The 16436-nt window shown below is 41.0% G+C and overlaps 1 protein-coding gene across 1 annotated transcript in view; it reads right to left on the reverse strand.

The window, feature by feature from the left end:
- Positions 1-10801, reverse strand: part of cds2 (CDP-diacylglycerol synthase (phosphatidate cytidylyltransferase) 2) — a 37192-nt gene extending 26391 nt beyond the window's left edge. The window contains exons 1-10 of the mRNA XM_046035313.1: positions 10592-10801; positions 5669-5811; positions 4913-5009; positions 4450-4547; positions 3822-3961; positions 2491-2549; positions 1756-1838; positions 1268-1355; positions 903-971; positions 599-751 (exon numbers count right to left, since the gene is read on the reverse strand). Coding sequence (XP_045891269.1) covers positions 599-751; positions 903-971; positions 1268-1355; positions 1756-1838; positions 2491-2549; positions 3822-3961; positions 4450-4547; positions 4913-5009; positions 5669-5811; positions 10592-10663 — 1002 coding nt within the window. The 5' untranslated portion in view covers positions 10664-10801. The remainder of the gene's footprint in view (positions 1-598; positions 752-902; positions 972-1267; positions 1356-1755; positions 1839-2490; positions 2550-3821; positions 3962-4449; positions 4548-4912; positions 5010-5668; positions 5812-10591) is intronic.
- Positions 10802-16436: the final 5635 nt, after the last annotated feature.

Genomic DNA, 16436 nt, shown 5'->3' on the forward strand with positions numbered 1-16436 from the left:
CTCCATGTGCTCGCCAGAGGTAGCCTGACTGCCATTAGGTACCGAGATGAGATCCTCAGACCCCTTGTGAGACCATATGCTGGTGCGGTTGGCCCTGGGTTCCTCCTAATGCAACACAATGCTAGACCTCATGTGGCTGGAGTGTGTCAGCAGTTCCTGCAAGAGGAAGGCATTGATGCTATGGACTGGCCCGCCCGTTCCCCAGACCTGAATCCAAATGAGCACATCTGGGACATCATGTCTCGCTCCATCCACCAACGCCACGTTGCACCACAGACTGTCCAGGAGTTGGCTGCTTTAGTCCAGGTCTGGGAGGAGATCCCTCAGGAGACCATCCGCCACCTCATCAGGAGCATGCCCAGGCGTTGTAGGGAGGTCATACAGGCACGTGGAGGCCACACACACTACTGAGCCTCATTTTGACTTGTTTTAAGGACATTACATCAAAGTTGGATCGGCCTGCAGTGTGGGTTTCCACTTTGATTTTGAGTGTGACTCCAAATCCAGACCTCCATGGGTTGATAAATTTGATTTCCATTGATAATGTTTGTGTGAGAGAGAGAGTGAGAGAGAGAGGGAGCGCGCTGCTGAGTCTTACCCATCCAGTGACAGACTCCAGGATGCTGGGCAAGGCGTAGTCCTGGAGCTGGAAAAGATCTGATGGCTCACAGTCCACCTGGAAACTGTTGGAGTCGTTGTTGAATTCCACTGGACACACAAAGTAGCGCCAGCCGGCCATCACGTAGGAGAGCTGGGAGAGGAGCAAGCTTCAGTTACTCTGCAGTCACATCACTGGCCTGTGGCTCTTATTTTTAAAAGAGCCCAGTACCTTCCCAGTCAAATTATGTCAGAGAAAAGATTATCCATCTAAAAAAGGCACAAGAAATAAATCCCCATCTTACCATGATGCCAAACACGATGGTGGAGAACAATCCACCGATGAATCCCTCCCATGTCTTCTTAGGTGACAGCTGCAGAGGACACGGTCAGGCGTGTGGATACCAGATTAATATATTACCATGTACCACACAATAATATAATGTGTCCAAAACATGGGTCACCCAGACCGCTTAGGACCTAACAATGATTGCTACACAGTCCTGACTTGCCCCGACATGACATCCAAAACTGCAGAGGAGAATAATCTTCACATATTGGGTATTGATTTGCTAGAAGCATATGAGTGAGCTTGATGACCAAATAGTCTGGACAAATGGTGCTTGTATTAATGGTTTATAAAGCTAAGAATAACGGCGAGACAACCAACCTTGATGAGAGGGGTGCGGCCGAAGAAGAAGCCAAACATGTAGGCCATAATGTCATTGCAGATCACACAGGAAATTGGTACAATGAACCTACGTTCAGACAAAAAAAGAGTTTACATTAGAGTCATATGAGACGAGGGGACATATGTTTGAGGAAACAAGACATGTGCTGAGGCAATTTGAGAAAATTTAAGATACTGAACCCCGAATTTCCCCTGGTGACTGTTCCACCCGTGTATGAATATGTGTGAATGTTTCTGTTCGGTTTGAGCACTTAGGTGACTCAGTGTGTGAATGTGATGTAGTGCAAAAGCGCTTTGACTGGTCGAAAAGACTAGAAAAGTGTTGTACAAATACGGAGCTTTAACATTTAAATTATAATTTAACAGAGTTGGATTTCAACATAATTGGATTTTACTTACGGAGCCATTTTACTGCAGAATTAGTTCAAATGTACAGTATCAGAGGAGATAAGGGACTGTTTACTTACCAGATCATCCCCTCGAACAGGTTGTGAATGATAAGGTGAGACTGAGTCACCACAATCAGCAGAGTCACATGGGTCCAACCAAACTGTGCAGACAACACAACAAAATTAACCAAGTGTGTTTCCACTAGGATACGTTTCAATTAGCTTGCAAATCAAACCTTCCTATTCATGTGCGAGTCTTTATTACAACATTTCTCAAAAGACTGGACATATGCTAACAACATATACTTGTGCTTTCCTGGTGATACACCACCCAAAGATTACTGTGAACAGTGACCAAGATGGGTTCTGCGAGGACAACATCTGGTAGCAATAACAGCTAAAATGTGACCAGATAACATGCACAATGTGATTGGGAAATGTGAGTGGAGGAAGTGCCTCCTCGTCGACATCAAGACCTAGCTACACTCCTCACATACAGACAACTAAAGCTTGTGGGCATGCTTAACTGATAGGTGGGAATGTTTGAGTATGTGAAGCTGTAAAACTACCTGTGATGTGCATACCCTCCCAGGATACATATTTAATATACTACACTGACACAAGAGCACTTTCAGCATGTTTTACAGCACCATTCGTTTTCTGGTTAACACTGAACACAGTTGCAATGACTGTGTGCCAGACATTTCTATTAGGGCAATTTCTAGCCCACTTTTGATTGTGTTTTAGCTAGCCTCATCAATAACTCAGTAGCCTTGGGGCTAGAGGCCAGGAGGAAGGATGGGGGGCACTTACCATGTAGAACTGAAGCCGGTAGTGCTTCTTCACCAAACTCAGCACAAACATGCAGAAACCTGCAACGAACGGACAAATGTCATGTGAAATATCTTATAATAATAAGCACACAATGAGGAATGAAGCGCCCGAAGGAAGAGGGAGATTAATTAAAAAAGAATCACGGTCATCTTTGGTCAACTCTAACTAAATTTAGCTTGACCTATTTCAGACAGAGACAAAGCCCAGTTAATGTGCAGTGAGTGACCAAGATTACTGGAGCCATTTGTTTTATACTGTACACAATACTGAGGTGAGGAGAAAGGCTGAGAATATGTCAGACAAAAGTGCTTTTACTGGAAGAAAAGGGCTCAAACCAGAAACGATGGAGACCCTTGGAAAGCTGGCCACACACAGTTTTAGATTTGACATGTACTCTTTTCTGCTCTGGACATGCTGTGACATCTAAAAAAAATATGGTGTGCCAAAACGCTTTGAGCGTTTTCTGCCATGACAGCATTATCTTCAAAGCTTCTCTTCTCGGAGATGACGTGAGAAAGCCGGGCCATTCGGTTTCACCTTGAATCTAGTAGGCAAGAAGCAGGGGTTTGCTTCCTTCCTGTCCACATCCTGTCTGGCAGCTATATTAGCAGTGAATTACTAAGTGACAACCTGCAGCTCAGGAAGCGGGACTTCTCAGGTAAGCGTGTGCCTGAAATAACCAACTCCAAAGTATCTAAACTAATAATGTAAAGTTATCAAGTTTGATGTTCTAAAATGTTTTGATTACTTCAAAGTGGAAATATTTTGATTGGACTCCTAATATTAATACTATATATTTATATTTCCCTTCTTGAAAGTCAAATGAATAAATCAACTTCATGTGCTTAGACAAGCCTGAGAGATCCAATCCTGTCTTTTGTCATCAATATCATTAGCATTTGACAGTCTAAACATTAGCTTCACTCATTAAATATATGACCTTTGCCTATTTCTCTGTTCCCCTTAAGTTTAATGGTTTCAGTTGATAAAATGTAAATGTGTTTATTTCTTTGGCCCCGAAGATATTTGCTAACTACTAGTCATACCTGTAGCACTTTTAGGCCACAACAGAACTTACAGCCACTTTCTCCTCTGTATGGCAGGGTAATAGTGTTAAGAGTGTTACTGTTTTGTGGTAACCAATGTGTGACTTCTGCTCTGCCCATAAACCTGTCAGCGCAGTCAAGAACAAAATGTGGTCGCTGTATAACAAACATGACATGAGTCAATAATGAATGACCTAAATGAACACGTTTTAACAAAATGCATAATAACTGAACTCAGTCTAGCTCGAGTCTCCGTGTTTGTACCTGTGAGGTAGAGGGCAAAGGAGATAAAGCGATGGTATTTGCTGAGGATGCGAAGCGGCTCCTCCCTTTGCACCAGTGAGAAGAAGTAATCTGTCACAGTTTCACCATAGAAGAAGTAGTTCACACACAGCAGGAAGTACCTGTGGGGAAGAGGGGGTGAAGTGAATGTACACATCTCACAGTTACACAGCTACTCAGACTCTGCATTCAGTATGCCTGCAGAAAAACCAGTGAGACATTTAATCTGAAGAATCTTCGCTCACTGACTCACTTCGTTAGAAGGCCAAATGTTTTGTTAGTCCACTGTACAAGGGATTCAGCTTCGATTTTTCATCCAATCCTTTCTGGCTCATGGCATAGTGAATGTCAGGGCTCTGCTATCTATCACACTAATACTGTACACAACTATTGCTTAAAAATCAAAACAGCAGTGTCGAGTCACAATATGATTTGCCATTTTTGCTGATTGGCTTAATAATCTACAATCTACTCAAGATTTAAACAGGTCAAAAAACAAACCTCAGGAAGTCTGCAACAAATAAAGCACGAGACAACATAATAAGAAAGAAGCAAGTGAGGACATACAGCTGTATAAAATGTGTGACGTTGTGTTTGTGTGCATGCTCACCAGCTCAATGTCCTGAACCAGGGTAGGTGGTAGGAGTGGTACACACTGTAACCGATGGTGATGATTTCCTGGAAGCACTTGATCTGAACACAGAGGACCTGCACAGAGAAAAACCGTATCACCTACGTCCTGGTGTCCTAGTGACACAAAATAGCCGACAGGCCTATTTTCAAGGAATTCCCAGATGAGAGGAGCAGACTTCTTGCATGTTACTAGAGAGCCTGGATCCCATTAATCCATGAGAACATGCTGCAGAGAAAATTAACTGCACCTTAACATAAATATGTAAATAAACAAGACCATGGCTCAATCGTTACATTTTAAACCATGAATTCTGTGTAATTGTTATGCATCTTTGTTCCACTGAAAAAAAAAAAAAAAGCTTTCACATTTTCTGTGGGGCAACAAACTCAAGTGGTGTCCCGGGCTTTTGCACAGCACCATCAGCGTTGTTTGTACTCACAATCATCATAAGCACCATGGGGCCCAGGTAGATGATGATGAAGAAGAAGGAGATCATAGCTAGTGTGAGGATACCTCGTACCCACCAGTTCTTCCATCTGAAGGAAACACACACACACACACACACACACACACACACACACACACACACACGCAATTCAGTCCAAAGTTCTGAACAAACACACAGGTTAATAAACATATTTAACCATTTGTCTTAAAAAAAAATAAATAAATAAAAAACAGTGAGCACAGGTAACAGGTTTCAGTGTTTCTCTGCCACGTTTGTCCTTCAAGACATCTTGATGTAGGGTAACAATTATATATGTGTGGTGACTGTGAATTATCCACATTACACAGTGATTCAACAGCAGTGTAACTGTGTCTCAGACAGGGACATACAAAGTTTGACATTAGTAATGTTTCTGCCAGGAAGACAGGCTCAACCGCTCTGTGATTCATAGCTGCTGTTAATGAAAACTACGTGCGAGGTTTCATTTTCCGACTCCTCCAAATGTGTAGCAATGTGAAATCCAGGATATCAAGGGCCTCATGTTTAGGCAGGCAGCTCCTTACAGAACAATGTAGTGACTCGTGGAACAATTCAGAACAGAGCATTTTATTAGATGAAAAAAAGTGTCAAACTTCCAGAAATATTTTGACATTTCCTGCTGGCCATCACCAACAGCCTGTGCACCGTAAAGAAAGTTTTAATTAGTGCAGACAAAACTCAGAAATATGGTTTTGACAGTGATGGTACCTTGAGGAGAGTCCAGACAAGGCCTTGTTTAGTACCACGGGGGTGTCATCAGAAGTGACCGGCACCTCTGGGACCCCCGAGTCCACCTTGGACTCGCTGTCTGACACACCATCTTTTTCCACCTTCAGCTCACTGTCTGAACCCTGACAGACAGAGACACAGGAGAAGACACTGAAGATTTTGAAAACAAGTGCAACCACAGAATCATAAGTGGATCTTCAGTGTTTGTATTTAAAACATTTAGATTTTAGTTTGTTCTATCCCATATTTGGGTTGATTGCAGCAGTTTCACAACAGCTCTTATTTAGATAGTCATGTGATAAATTCAACTGATAAGTTCAATTAATTTTGCCTCAAAATTGTTTCTATTTTTTCCTATTTGAAACTATACAAGAATATGACTTTATTTACACATTTCCAGCAACACAGGGCCTGTGCAGCTAAAGGAGTGTAAATGCAGTTCCTCAGTGTAAACAGTCAGCGTGGAAGTAAATAGTATTCACATGACAACTCAAACATTAAAACTAAAGTCACATGATATGGTATGTAGGTTAGAGGTATTTTTCCTCTTAACAGCATCAGTACTGGTGCAAAAACGGTTCCCCTCTGAAAAAATATGAGCTGCCTCAGCTGACAAATTTGATATGTACTCAAATATTGATATGTCACTGAACAAACAGCAGCAGGGGCATCATATCAGGGTGGACACAGCCTGCAGTACTAAGCAAACAGCAGCTGCAATGCCAGTGCTGGGGTACGTGTGGGCGGCTAAACAGTGCGTCAGATCATCTCCATTCACTTTGGCGTTTTCTCAGAACAATCTGTTCACTGATTAAGATGCCTTTTCAAAACACACTGATCTCTGCCTCTCCACTTTGTCCTTTCGCTTTTCACTCCCCACTGACCTCTCTCCTGCCGCTGACCAAATTAGGCTCGGAGTTCTCATCTCCCGTTCACACAGCAGATGGTCGGCTTGCTGTTTCATGACGCCCACTCAGTCTCTATCCAACTATCCACACAAACACATACTGCCGCTGGATATTTTCTATATTACTAACACACCTGCGTTGCTTTTTGCCTTCACACCCTGCCAGTTATTTATCACTTTACAATACTATATGTTATTTTGTGTCTCTTTCCACACATTTGCCTTTACAATGGTGACGGCAAACATCCCGCAAAGGCTAGGCGGGAACATTTCTGCCATTATCAACTTTTGTAGGACTTTTTTTTCCTTTCTTAAATAGGTTAAAGGTGCATTATATGAGACTGTGACAATGTAGAATCAACCACCTCGCAATCGACCGACTCGTTAAGCCCCGCCAATTTCTGATCTGTGCTCGAATAACAGTTGAGCAAGCTTGGTTCCCTTTCCTGATGTGCTATGTTCGTCTATGTTGAAAAGAAAAACAAATCTTGAAGATGGTTAAAAGATGGGGGACCTGTAAAAGCAACACTTGACATTGTGACATCTTAAGTTAGCTAATGTTAGCAAAATGCTAGCTAGCGTTCGCTTAAGATCATCAACATCAGCCAGGTTTGTTTCCTCCTTTTTTCTGTGGCAACGGTAAAGACATTTGGGAAAGGACAGAGACATCTTTTTAAGACTATCATTAGCCGGATAAGATCAAGCCTAACATTGCTTTGTCAGTATTATCTCTGTAAGGCTATGTGATGCCCCGAAGTACCTTTTGGTGTTATTTATTTGGATATTCATAACGTACATGGATATCATATTGAAATGTTTTATCATTCAGAGGCTTCTCATGAAGGTGTTTTGAAATGCTTCTCCAATATATTTTGCAAATTGTACACTTTGTAGTAACACTTAAATTTAATGAAAATACACACCTACAGTTTTAGAGAATGATGGTCATGGTCCAAGAAAAATGTCTAGTTTTACAAAGGTCCTTTTCATGTTGCAAAGACATATTAAACATAGACACCAAAGTATTCCGTTTTAACAAGAAACTACATGTTATAACAGCACATCAGAAAATATCACTAAAAATGGATATAATAATAATAATAATTTGACAAATGTGTGAATACATGGGAAATATGTTATAATGTGAAAGGCACCTCATTAAAACTATAAAAGGGTTCTCTTTTTTCCCGTGGCAATAATACTCTGCCATACTGATTCAGTTGGCTCTTTAGAGAGAGATTTAATATTGACGTTGGGGATCATGTCTTAACAGCTGCAACAGTCAGTGTGTGTCCACCTTTGTTTCAGTGTACCTAAACTGATTCCTTAACTGGATCAACTCAGCTAAAAGAAACCAGATCTGCACATTTTCCAAGATTTGAAAAATTTCAGTGACTTCCCTTCAAATCATATGAAACACTCTTACAAAAGTAGCATACGCTATTTAATAGTTATCAAAACCCACCAACTCAATACAGAAGCATGCACACACACACTCACAGATCCATCCTCCGCCAGCTGGTTTCTATGGAGACAATATCGTCACTCAGGATGCTTGAGTTATAAATAGCTACTCCTCCCCTTTCCTGCTTTCTGCTACACCACCGTCAGTCAACACTGAGTGCATCTGTTTTGTTCATCTCCAATTCATTGGAAACAGCTAAATCTGCAAGCTGTGTGAAAGGGTGAGCACATTTATGTTAAGGCCATAGAGAGTGGGCCTTCACAAATAAACCACAAAAGGAAATAAGGAGGTCTGTGATGCAGGTTTTCAGCTGCTATGATTTCATCAGCCACAAATATGTAAGGGGAACTGTTTTGAATAGCTGATGGTTATTTAGAATGAGATTTCCCGACATCACCTGGACGTCAACGCCGTTGCAGCTGACTTTTGAGGCATCTTAAATGTCTGTGTTTTGATGTTTGTGGTTTGATGGCTCATTCATAAATGCGTGAACTGAACATCACTCCATTTATGCAAACCAATGTAAAAAGTATCTTGCCTAAACTAATGCCAGCCTCATTTCATAAAGCAATGTCATTATCTTTAGAGTTGTTCTTATAAAGCTGATCCAGATAAAAAAAAAGGTCATAGCAGGGCCAGAACAGATTTAATAATCACCTTTTTTAATAACCCCCCCCCCCCCCCCACACACACACACACACACACACACACACAAACCGTTTACTTGGTATGATCATTACCACCAGAACCCACCAGAACAGCTTTATGTCCTGCAGTAATACATATCGCTTATAGTCTTCACCTAAAAGCACATGACAATTTACTGTTTGCCTTAATTTCCACATAGGACACTTATTGTGGCAATCAATTACCATGCTCTCCACACCTGCACTTGCATTTTGCCCAGCTAACACCACACTGAATAAACCCTAGTTCTGCTCTGGCATTTGTACCAGGTGGGGGGACAGGTCAGTGTCAGACTAACCAGGACGTTGTCTTTACATGGAATATAGCCGGCCACATTCTTCTTTACACTGGTATTAACTCTACGTGTAAAAGCTGCGTTATTATGTCACAGATGTATGCAGTCTTGGCATGTGGGGTCCAGATGTTTGCATTTTGAGCTTTACTTCACAACTTCTGAAACAGAATAGTGGATGGGTATTCTGTATTAGTAGGTAGGTATTACAACTGTCATAAACCAGATCATACTGAACACAAAAACAAATTGTTGAAATGGTGATAGAGAAACATGCAATAGATAAAATCAGTTTGACACCTCTTTCACTGTCAAACTGTCAGAATAGTACCTAAAGAGCACTATACATAATGATTAAAAGTAATTAACTGATTGCATAACCTGACAGGCACTCCAAATTAGTACCACAAAAAGAAACTTCATTAAGCGGTCTCTGGTGGGCTGCTCTAAAACATACCAAAAGACAAAAAAATTATAAATGAAACAAAAGTCATAGCGGTGAGTGGGCTTCACTAGTAAATCACCATTCCCCTCACATGCCTTGTGTGTTTGTTGTTTCTCTGTAGCTAATGCCCATCTGCCTATAGCAGTTTCTCTAATCATGTCCTCTCGTCCTAGATAGATCCCCCACATCTATCACACCATCGCCACGCCCCTTCCCTGGCTCCGACTATTCACTGGGAAGCAACTTTAACATCTATGTTGACAACACAATGAATTAATATCCCTTTACACTGAATCCAACACGAGATGAGTTATAATATGCCGAACGCAGGTGTTATTGTTGTAGCAGCAGCAAGTCAAGCTAATGTTGTTACATTGGCAGGGACGATGTCAGCGAGCCGCCGTGTAACGTTAACGTTACGTTAGTAAACAAGCTAAAGAAAACAGTTGACTTTAGCTAACGCCTTTGGAAAAATAAATACCTCAGTTAGTTAACAGCAATATAATCGTCTTCCCTTGTTATCAGAGGAGGCGACATGGAGCTTTTCACAATTCAACGCATATGCAGCCCTGATGAAAGACCGTGTCATAACGTTATGGCTAACGTTAGCTGCAACACATCAGTCAAATATTTTACAATTCACTGTTGCTTTGCTTGGCATAAAATATAATCACCGGTTCAAATACAACTTAAGGCTTTTTACAATATAAGGGGAGCCGTTCTGTACGTCGGCGTATACCTGATAAAGAAAGCATTGACAATATGGATAAAATTTTGCTTTGCTTGTTTTCACGACGAAAGCACACCCAGGAAGACCGTAAATAGCATCAGCCAATCAAGTGTAAAAACTAAGTGGTTTGGCGGATGATTTGTATGGCGCATTTCAGTGGCTTTTAAGATATTTTAAGTTTCCGCTGTTATACAACTAAGTAAGAGGCCGTGCCTAAAGGAAACATAATGTTAAAATGCCGGATTTCACCGATTTAGACATGACATTTTCACTAGCTAACGTTACATGAGTAGTATAATGCACTAGGAGTCTGATAGCTAGCTGGCTAGCGTTAGCATTGCTTCCAATGGCAGGGCTGAGCCCTGGCTGACGTTACCTTGTCCTCTGACGGCTGCTCTTGTAACGCTGGGTCGGTGTCTCTGGCTCCACGGTGCCTTAGCTCTGTCATCTTAGCAGATCGTAGCCTAACGACAACAGCGAAGGTCCTGTGGCTCCGAGACACGAACTCCTTATTTGGACTGGTAGATCTCCTGCTAGGTTTCTTGCTAGATTTTGCACAGCAACACTTTTCACTCGAAGAACCCAATCGGCGTCAAGTCATAATATCTGCAGACAGCTTCCGGTTTTCAAAATAAACTCCACGTTGATTACATTTTACACAGTGATTTTTTTTTTCTCCATAAGCGGGTGACTCTAACTCTGTATGTAAAATCAACCTTGAACAAGATATAAAAACACTTAAATCTAACAATCTACTTTCCTACATGTTCATGTACCAGCTGTGCTCTTGCAGCTGGACCAGTTGATCTTGATTGGGTGAGCAGCAGAAACTGTACATGAGCAGGGCTGGCATGGGCGTGTGCAGCTCTTCTCTGGAGCAGGTGTCCCAAAGTGTCATTTTAGTCGTTGTCTCTGTTTTTCTGTTGTTTTTTGTTTTATTTTATGTGTTTGGCGGTGTGATGTGTTCTTGAATAGGCCTACAATGAAACACAAATAACGGACTCATGGCTGTGCACGTTTTCGAAGTGGTCAGTGTGCTTTTACTTTGAAGGTTTAGTCCCCTAATGTTTAGTTGTATTCTGGCTAACTTGACGTTGCTAGCAGAGTCCTCTGAAGTCATAGGAGGTGTGGGCTATATTCAAGACAAATACTTTGTAATATGTTTGGAGTGCAACAATTGTAGATGATCAAAAACCACAGCATTATAATTCTGTGTAGCCAATTCTTCATTACAATATATAACAGTGACTAACTGGTGACGTTCAGGCCCCCAGTTAGTCTTTGACCTAGCTTTTAAATCTTAGTGAAATGAGGCTTTTGAAATTTTACTATTGCTCCTGATACACACATTTTATTAAAAAAAAGAAAAAAAGTGTATTACACTAATGTGACTGTTTACTCATTCACACTGTATATATGTTGACTGCAGCTCCTAGGGTCAGAACACAACAACAATTCAGAAAACACAAACATATTTCTAAAAACACGACATTTCACTAATCACAACAGCAAAACACCACACCATTCTGAAACATGAGGACATTTCACAAACGCAACAATACTTACGAAACATGACATTTCACAAAACACGACATTTCATAAGACAAGATTTCAAAAAACATAACAGCATTTCTGGAAACACAACATTTCACAAAATACAAGGACATTTCAGATTAGAGAAAGGGTGGTCCAACACTTCTTGTTTATGATTGGACAGAACCAAGTCAATTTAGAGTTTATTCAATAGATGTGATGAGGTGGGTTGGTGCTAGGTTGGATCAGCTGGATGACACACTGCAGAGAAGAAGCGGGAGCAGGAAATGTACTTGTCAAGGCGTAACCTTTTCAGTAAAGCCAAGGGCCCAAACACATTTAGACTTGTAATTTGCACTTTCAACACCAAGTGGCAGCAAAAGCACACTATAATTGTGTGTGTGTGTGTGTGTGTGTGTGTGTGTCAGCTCTGTGGCCTGACAGCACCCAGCAGTCATAAATACTTAATGGTCTACCACTGTTGCAGCAGAAGAGAAAGGGGGTGAGCATTGCAGCCCAAATACAACAGCTCAATAGGATCTGACATTATAGTGTACGGTGTTCACTTTCTCACAGGGTTGGATGACTGGAACAAGCACCAATGAAGGAGCACACGGTTGTTCAGGAACATCAGGGTGATGCAAACCACTTGGACAACAATCTAAAAGATCTGAGACTAATCTTAAAGTTATGTTTACTAACTGAAAAATGTTTTAATGGAAGGCGCCACTGTCCCTCTTCTGTAGCGATTCGCCCGACTTTCTGCCATTTCTGCATACATTTCTTCTAAATACGTTACTAATATTCCTGCAATGAACACAGTTGGTGCAAGCTGAAGCATGACTCACCAGATCTTTACTTCAGCATCATGGAGAGCAGATTAAATAAACCATAGGTCATGTTCAGAACATTCAAAATGACAGATTACAGAATAACAAAACTGTGTAAACGAAGCTGTCAACATCCCGAGGTTTGTCTAGCTTACTTTTAACTTCTATCTTAGTTTTTTTTTGTAAATTGTATTAATTGTTTTTTATATTGTCTTGTGTTTCTTTCGGATTTCTTGCTCATGCATTTTCATGTTTTATGTACATCACTTTGAACTGCCTTGATACAAATAAACTTGCCCTGTAATTTCGATAGTTTTCATTAAAGTTTCTAGCTTTACTGGCAAGTTGACGATCCCATTCAGCCACTACAGAGCATATGACATTATGAAAATTATTAGTCAGTACCAGTATGTCTTGTCTCCTCTCACTTGACAAACTCCTTCCACCTCTTTTTTTTCCTATGTTACTATTGAACCTTGATGTTAAAAGGCTCCATTAAGCTTCCTTCCTGTTCTAACTGTCATCTGCTGTAGTTATACCAATCTTTAAATAGTTGTAGACTAATAGTGGTAGACCTTGGTCAAGTGATGTTCAATACATCTCCTTACCAACGTTATTATTAAGTCTTAAGTCTTAATGATTTATTACAATAATTTTGCACGACTGGCATTAGCGAAAATATATATATTGGAGTGATCATACAGTATAATTAATGCTGTTATTGAAGGTGTTTTTATTCACGATCCATGCTTGAGGTTTAAAAACATCTAAAGCTTCTAAAAAAATAAATAGACCATGACTCAGCAAATCTTTTAAAACAAGAATGTAAGAACGCAGGTGAAATGGTTTAGAAAAATTAGCATGACAACAAGAATACCCCACCACACGCTCCCTTACCCACCCACACAAAGATTATGACTGCAGTGGTTCTGACGCTAATCTGTGAGGGGCACTTCATCCTTGCTGCAGTGTGATGGCCCAGACGTTGCTCAGCCGTGATGCGCACAGACTGCACATGTAACTGTGTCATGCTGTAACTGTTCCATCCGGTGGCACACAGTTAGTCTGCAGTTTCTGCTCACCCGGGGTTCCGTGTCAGACAGGCAGTCTGAAATTTTGGCTGGGACTCCTCAGCAGCTCCTCCAGAACTGCAGGGCTCTGGGACATCTGCAATGCAGAAGTCTATATATAGCCATGGAGTTAGAGGGAGAGAGCAAGAGGGAGACAGGGAGACATAGACAGACAAAGAGACTTAGGATTACGGGAGATGGAGAGGGGAAGGACAAGACAATTAATGAAAAGAGAAAATATTGAACTGAAAGTGAGCTGGAGACTAAGATAGAGCAGCTTTGTAAAAGCTTCTGCCAGATTCCAACTTTCACAGCTTCTAAAAATCGAATTCGTAGTTTAGGCAAACTGAAAGCTATGAAGCACTCTGTAGGAGCCCAAGTGCAGTTTATTGATTAATAGAAATATCCCACTAAGTTGCATGCAGTAATTTAAGTTCATATGTAAAACACATTTAACATGGGTAATGTCTGGGAAATAGACAACTGTGATTGTTGTTTCCTATTAACTGCACCTTTAATTGCTTGGGAATTCTCTCACAAGAAAGTTTAGGAAGTAATCTTAGAGGACAGTCAGGCAAACAGAGAGTGGAGCCACACAGCTTTTTGACCTCTCTCCCTCCCCCTCCTTTTCTCTCATTACTCAATCAACTCTTGTTTCTGTAATCTTCCTGAACCAGTGTTTTTTTGTATCTAAGTAAATTGATGTGGTCACGGACGAGGGGAATAGTCAGAGCGTCAAGCTAAGGCTTCATTTAGTGGAAACCTACACACTCTTTTTAGTCCAAGAAGACCCTTCAACCACCAAGCCAACCAAGTGTCCACACAGGATGTCAGCACTTGCAATGCCAAGGACATAGTGAATTGTGTTCGCCAGTATCATGGTGTTTAACTCACTTAAAAGAGGAAATGTAATTACATGCTTGTGGACTCACAGCAACAGGAACAGGGAAGGATGGTTGTTAAATGCTGAGGTAGAGTATTTATTGCTTTATCTTTAAGGGTCTCAGGAGGGCAGTGGAGGTGGAGGAGGAGGAGGAGATGGAGAAGGAGAGCAGTTCAATAATGTATGCAACTCCACAACAACAGAATCTGCTGACAGCCGAGCTCAGCACGCACATAGCAGCAGCACAGCCAAATCAAGGACGACTCCTGTGTCCGGCCAGCCTGCCGAGCTGTGGTATTTATCAGACTCTTGAATTTTCAATAAATTCAAGAGACACACTCCATGTCTGACTCTGCACCACAGAGACTCATGCCGAGTCTTAACTCTCCCTGTGTCATGGCCGAAAAATAGAGCATCAATCATCCTGATTCCAGTATTCTGAGAGAAGGAAGGTTTGAGTAGCATATATTTAAACACTATACATCCATCCATCGTCAACCGCTTATCCTGTGTACAGGGTCGGGGGGAAACACTATACAGTACTGTGTAAAAGGTTTTGCCAGGTGTGGAAGAAATGCTGTAAAGTAAGAATTCTTTCAAAAAGACACATGTTAATATATTATAATTAATCAATGAACAAAATGCAAAGTGAGTGAACAGAAGAAAAATCTAAATCAAATCAATATTTTATTGCAACCACCCCTTGCCTTCTAAACAGCATCAGGTACTCTAGGTACACTTACTCAGGGGTTTTGTAGGCATATCGTCAGATGATTAAACATTTATACTGAAGGCATGCTAATGATCAGAAATTCAATATGCAGGTCAAAACACAATCATTAACAGGAACAGAAATAGCTGTGCAGGAGGAATACAGCTGGATGAGGAACAGCCAAACAAGGTGTCAAAAGCCATACAACATGGCAAGTGAGCCACAAGACACAAGTTAGACAGCATGGTCTCAGCAGGTCTCTCCCAAGCAGAGATTTCAAGGCAGACAGGGGTGCAGGCAACAGTGAAGCATGTCGGAGGTTCCTGCAAACGGAATTGGGGATTTGGTCAGAATTACAGACAGATCACACCAAATACTGATTTGATGTGTTTCTGTTCACTCACGTTGCATTTTGTTAATTCGTAAACATAATCTATTAACATGTCTATTTTTGAAACAATTCTACCTTTACAGCATTGTTTCCAACCTGTCTAAAACCTTAGCACAGTACAGCATGTTTAAAGTAAGGAGTATTTTAACACCATAGTTAATGCTATAGAAGCTGATAAAAAAGCTGTACCATCTTTAATTTGAATGGTGTATTATTTAAAGGAAATTATGGACATTTTGGGAAAATGCTCTTATTTGCTTAGTTGCCAAAATTTAGATGAGAAGTTTGATACCACTCCCATGTTGGTGTATGTAAGGTACGGTAAATATGAAGCATCTTCTCATCAAACTTGCAACAAAAAGAGAAGAAGCATACTTCCCAAGATGTCAAGTTATTCCTTTAACATCATACAGTACTTAAATTGAATGGTGTGTCATTCAATTTAAGTTTAAGAAATGTAATGAAAATTAACTGAACAATGGCTTGGTGGCCCCCTGAGCTGTACACACATATTCATTTGTGCAATTTATGACATTTGGAAAGTAACACTCTCTGCAGATATAGAAGGACTAATGGGTCTGACTACTAAACATGTTCAAGGAAATATTTGCAGCTCTTGACCTTCACTTTGCTGTATCACATTGCATTTTCTCTTCCTGATACTCACGTGTGCTCATTTTCATTTAATACTTTAGTCAAAAACATTTGTCCTTGCTACTTTCCCCCTCCTTTTCTTACAGTTTTATTGATTTTCCACTGAGCTGACCCCCCCCCCCCCCCCCCCCCCCCCCCCCCCCCCCCC

This window comes from Micropterus dolomieu, linkage group LG21 (assembly GCF_021292245.1).
Source record: "Micropterus dolomieu isolate WLL.071019.BEF.003 ecotype Adirondacks linkage group LG21, ASM2129224v1, whole genome shotgun sequence".
In the NCBI taxonomy this organism is placed as follows: Eukaryota; Metazoa; Chordata; class Actinopteri; order Centrarchiformes; family Centrarchidae; genus Micropterus; species Micropterus dolomieu.